The following is a 4,902-nucleotide window of genomic DNA, read 5'->3' on the forward strand; positions in this document are numbered from 1 at the left end:
AAAAAATTCGGCTAAAAGCCAAAAGTTTTTCATGGGCCCATTTTATTATTGGATGTATCTCCTGAATAAGGGACCCAGCTAGGCAACAAAACCAAAGAAGCTGGAATTGCCACGTGGTCTCCTTAAAAAAATGTTGCTCTTTTTCATTTCTTCCATGTAAAAAGGTAAGTAAATATCGGATGATGTTACCCATAATTGAATCGTAAATCCCACACTATATAAGTATCACTCTGACACCAGTCTCGTTAACCATAAAAGCAGCAAAAAGAAGACAATAAACCTTTGAGAAGCCCTGTCATCCAAGCTTCCATGGCTGAATTCACTGCAGATTTGCAAAGCTTTAGACCCTCTTTTCCTGTCTTGGATATTGATCCAAACATGGAGAATCTGAGTGTGCTGACAACCTCAGACATGGATTTTCAGAGCTTCATGTCTTTCTCCAATGACAGATTCTTTGGCCATCAAGCGCCGGAATTTGCAGGAAACTTGGTGGACAACTTTCCCGGTGCTGTCTATCAATCCAACCAGAATGTGGCGCCTGTTACTGATCACCCAGCAACCGTTACAGCTGGAGATGAATTCCATGAAAGTAGGAAAAGAAAAGCAATGGACGACAACGACAAGCCAGAAAACAGCTCTGGAACCTCGAGTCCCCCTGTTTCGGATTCTGGGTCTAGAAGGAAAAATGTAATGATTTGTTCTGTTTCCTTTTTTTGTCCTTTTTTTATAACCCGGGTATTCGGGCTTCGCTCCGACAAGATCTCGAGACACCGTGTAAAGCACCTCATTCGCACGGGTCTCGGGTTTTCCCTCCCGAACCCGAACCCTATACCCGATGCTTCATGAGGTATGGAATTTGATCATCTTTGATGTTTGCAGAGTTCAGGAAGAGGGAAGAGGCTCAAAAGCAATGAGAAGGAAGAAGAGAAACCAAAGGATGTGGTTCACGTTAGAGCCAGAAGAGGCCAAGCTACTGACAGCCACAGTCTAGCAGAAAGGGTAAATCTAACGACAAATAGCTATAAAATCGAATTTAGTTGAATTTTTACTTAATTTTTCCAAGTAATCATGGGATTGATCATTGATGAATGTGTTATTTTCAATCAGGTTAGAAGAGGAAAGATTAACGACAGACTCAGATGCTTGCAGGACATTGTCCCAGGATGCTACAAGGTAAGCAAAAAATAAATTTCTTTTGCAATTTATTTTTTTGCTTCAAAAACAATAAATATTCTAAAAATGCACTCTGGAAATTACAGAGCATGGGGATGGCAGTAATGCTAGATGAGATAATTAATTATGTGCAGTCCCTACAAAATCAGGTTGAGGTGAGCCAATTTTTTATTCATGTTTTGAAGTTTAAGAATGATTTTTTTACCTTAAAACTCACGTTTGTTTGAATTTGAATGCAGTTTCTTTCTATGAAGCTTACTGCAGCAAGCTCTTTTTACGACTTCAACTCAGAGACAGATGCTTTAGAAACATTGCAGGTGCTTCCCCTGAAGAGTTTTTTGTTCATCTTTTACAATTATGAGCTCATTAATTTAAGCATGAAAATATTTTATTATGGGTGATTTTGAATACGTTTTTTTTATGGTGCAGAGGGCCAAGGCATACGAGACAAAAGAGTTGGAGAGATTGATGAAAGAAGGGTATGGAGGACTGGCTTGCTTGCACTCAACGTGGTCCCTTTGACTTCACTTTTGGATGTTACTCATTGCCATACAACATGAACATCATTTCCCAATTTCAAAAAATTTATACTTGTTACCACTACATGCTCTATATGTAAAAGGCACAACTAGTGGATATTCATACTTGTACAAGTTCTCCATATTTGGGAAATTCAATTGAGATATCAATAAAGTCTTATCATTTATAATTTTTTTTCCAAACCCTTCAAGATAGGGCCATTTTCCGTCCGAATACATAATTCCGCATGCAAAAACTGTGTATATCGGTTGAGTGAGGATTGGAACGGTCAATCTTAGAGTATTGACGAAACGAGTTAATTATTCAAACGGACCCTCAGGGCAGGTGAATGTGACCAATGTGATAACAGATGTATGTGTACGTCGGTAAAGCCATACCATTCAAAGCAGCATTAGACAAAACCTGAGTTGATTGGACTTGAATGTGATGGGTTGTGCTTGTGTTTGTGTTTAGAACCACGCAGAATAGCCAAAATGAAATGAGACTTTGAGACATTAAGATGCCTTAGTTATAATGAAGACAGGACATGTGTTTGAGGCTGATAAAGACTCATCTAGAAAATGCCTCGTACAAGCAACATCTTACAACCAGAACACTACATGGACCTTTCCACTTCTTTGGTTCTATTCCAAGAATTCTTCTTTGACTTAAAGCTTCTTCTTTTTTCATATGAGAATAAGGTATTAAAACAAAAACAAAAACAACAACAAAAACATACCAAACAAAGATAAAACAGTCTACAAAGGAGGATCCTTTCTACGGTCAAGCTCCTAGTAAAATTCAATATAGTGGTCCATTTGGATCAGGCCTTGTTAAAAAAAAAAAAAAAAAAAAAATTTCACAAAACCCTTATGAACTTCTACGCATTTTGAAAGTATTCTCTTAAAGTTTATAAACTCTCAATTTAGGGCATTGAAATTTCAATTTTTTGCAATATCTCACGTTAAGATTTTCTGTTAAGTCTTGTAAAAATTCTCTAAATACCCATGTTTTCTTATTATAAAAAATTGTAAAGATTTAGGCCTTGGTCTAGATTTAACAAAATTTGCAAAAATACTTACACTTGAATTTTTACAAATTTATTTTATTTTATTTTTTTATAAGAAAAAAGGTATTTTGAAAATTTTGACAAGATTTAACGAAAAATCTTAATAGAGGAGGACATTGCAAAAAATTGAAAATTCAATACTCTAAATGGAGAGTTTTTAAACTTTGGACGGATAATTTCAAAACGGGTAGAAGTTCATGAGGGTTTTGTAAAGTTTTCCAAAAAAAAAAAAAAAAAAACTTAAGAGCCGATAGACACTGCTACATCAACCCATTAGACCACTGAGACTGAAATAAGGGTGTAGTATATAGTATTAGTCTAAAGATTGACGCCAACTTCATTAAACGATTACATAATCTTCAATTTTTATTGGGGGTTCATGAATCAAACCATGCATCATTTAATTACTCGATCTTATCTATATATGCACTACCTTTGAAACTAAGCTACAAAAATGTTCACTTATCTTGAGCTAGAGTACAACATTTGAAACATAATTAGGATGGGCGTAAATTCCATTTGCTACCTACCATTGATACGATCACAATCTGCTGCCATCACAAGTTGTTTTAGTATCCCATGTCGTGTAGGGTCTAAGGCAACAACATTATTAGAAACAACTTGCATAAAACAACCCATTTGTCGGCAACATTAGGAAACTGCTAATCTATTTGACACAAAAATTAGCATCATCCATGAGTCTCTTGTGTGGTGGAGACTTTGTTTTTGGCTCAGTCTCAGTTTCTTTCTGTGTATTTTTCGCTTCAATGTTTTGTTGTGAGAGATTTATCAGTCGCAGTTACAATTGTTAGATTTTATAATTATAAAATTATCCATGTTGTCACCAAACCTCTTGTATTCTACCATCATCGATAAAGCCCATGTGCTGCTAACATCTCAAGCCTGTAATATATATTTTTTTTTCTTCGGATTTTCTTTATTTGTAATGCATTCATATTCTATTGTGCACATTTTGTAGTTAGATGAGTCGCTTTCAATCTCGTGTTCGGAAGCGTTCTTGACTAGTCTTATATTAATTCTCTTTTCCTTTCGGACCAAAATAAAAAAGATCCCACTATTGTACCCTTTTCTTTATTTAATTAAAAAAAAAAAGGCAAGGTCCGTGGGATAACAAGTGTTTTTGTAATATGACAAGTCACTCACTTGGCCAATCCAAGTGAACAAAAAGCATATGGATCCCACAAAATAGATGAATACAGAAAATCTAATGGATGTTGCCAATTCATTGAAGTGAATGATTGGAGGGGAGAAGTTATAGAGTGAAGATTGTGATGTATTGTTTTTAGTTTCCCAGTGGGAAGGGAAGAGAGGATAGATGCATTGCATCCATAGGATTGTGGGAGGGAGAGGACAGGGAGAATGGGCCAGAGCTTGCCCCAAAGAGGATGGGCAATGTTGGTTCTCCAACTCCTGTAAATGATAAGAGCTTCTGAACCTTTAAAGCAACTTTTGTTTCTCCCCCCACTAAATCTTTCTTCTTTGACACCCTTTTGACCAAGTCTTTGATTGTCCCTTGGACCATGCATGAACAAGGAGGGGGAAGAGGACTCTAAATGGTCCCATGCTAACTAAATGGCCGGATAGTGTCATATTCCCATTTGAGATGAAAGGGTCACATATTAGGTGGAGCTGGAGAGAGGGCTATAACATGGGCAAGTTCAAGGACCCTAGCTACTACACTACAGTGCCTTATCATCAAGCTTCCAAAGTGGAAGGGGCTGTTAGCTGGTCACCAATCTTTATTTATACCCTTCACCATAAACTAAGAAAATCTTCTCATATGCATGTCTTTCGTCATCATCATCGGTAATAAGTAATGCTAATTAGCTTATATTTTACTCTTATACAACTTTGAGGATGTAGCAGAAAAAAATTATTCCTTGACTTTTTATTTTCTATTTTACAAGTGATGATTGAAGGATTGATTTTTACTATCACGTCATCTCAATTGTATGACACTGTCACACTGGTATAACAGTCTAATAAAATGCATTACTCTTCGTAATGTAGTTATGCTTGTTTTGATGTAAAATATTTTCTGTTAGAAAATGTATTCAGCAGAAAATCAACATATATTTCTTATATTTTCATTATATTATATTAGCCTATAAATATCAACA

The 4,902-nt window shown here is 36.0% G+C and overlaps 1 protein-coding gene across 1 annotated transcript; it reads left to right on the forward strand.

Moving 5' to 3' along the window:
- The first annotated feature begins 274 nt into the window (after positions 1-274).
- BEE3 (BR enhanced expression 3) lies at positions 275-1,836 on the forward strand. Its single transcript, XM_059599355.2, has 6 exons — positions 275-687; positions 880-999; positions 1,108-1,173; positions 1,260-1,328; positions 1,413-1,490; positions 1,603-1,836. Exons 1-6 carry the CDS (start codon positions 310-312, stop codon positions 1,693-1,695), a joined length of 804 nt encoding a protein of 267 aa, XP_059455338.2. The 5' UTR covers positions 275-309; the 3' UTR covers positions 1,696-1,836.
- Positions 1,837-4,902: the final 3,066 nt, after the last annotated feature.

The sequence above is a fragment of the Corylus avellana genome, chromosome 7 (assembly GCF_965113065.1).
Source record: "Corylus avellana chromosome 7, dhCorAvel1.hap1.2, whole genome shotgun sequence".
Classification (NCBI taxonomy): domain Eukaryota; kingdom Viridiplantae; phylum Streptophyta; class Magnoliopsida; order Fagales; family Betulaceae; genus Corylus; species Corylus avellana.

What these genes read in the sequence shown, in the direction of transcription:
- BEE3 (XM_059599355.2), top strand. Translation starts at nt 310, where the DNA reads ATGGCTGAATTCACTGCAGATTTGCAAAGCTTTAGACCCTCTTTTCCT. An exon ending in GCCACAGTCTAGCAGAAAGG is followed by an intron (nt 1,000 to 1,107) that starts GTAAATCTAACG and finishes ATTTTCAATCAG; the next exon opens with GTTAGAAGAGGAAAGATTAA. An exon ending in TTGTCCCAGGATGCTACAAG is followed by an intron (nt 1,174 to 1,259) that starts GTAAGCAAAAAA and finishes TGGAAATTACAG; the next exon opens with AGCATGGGGATGGCAGTAAT.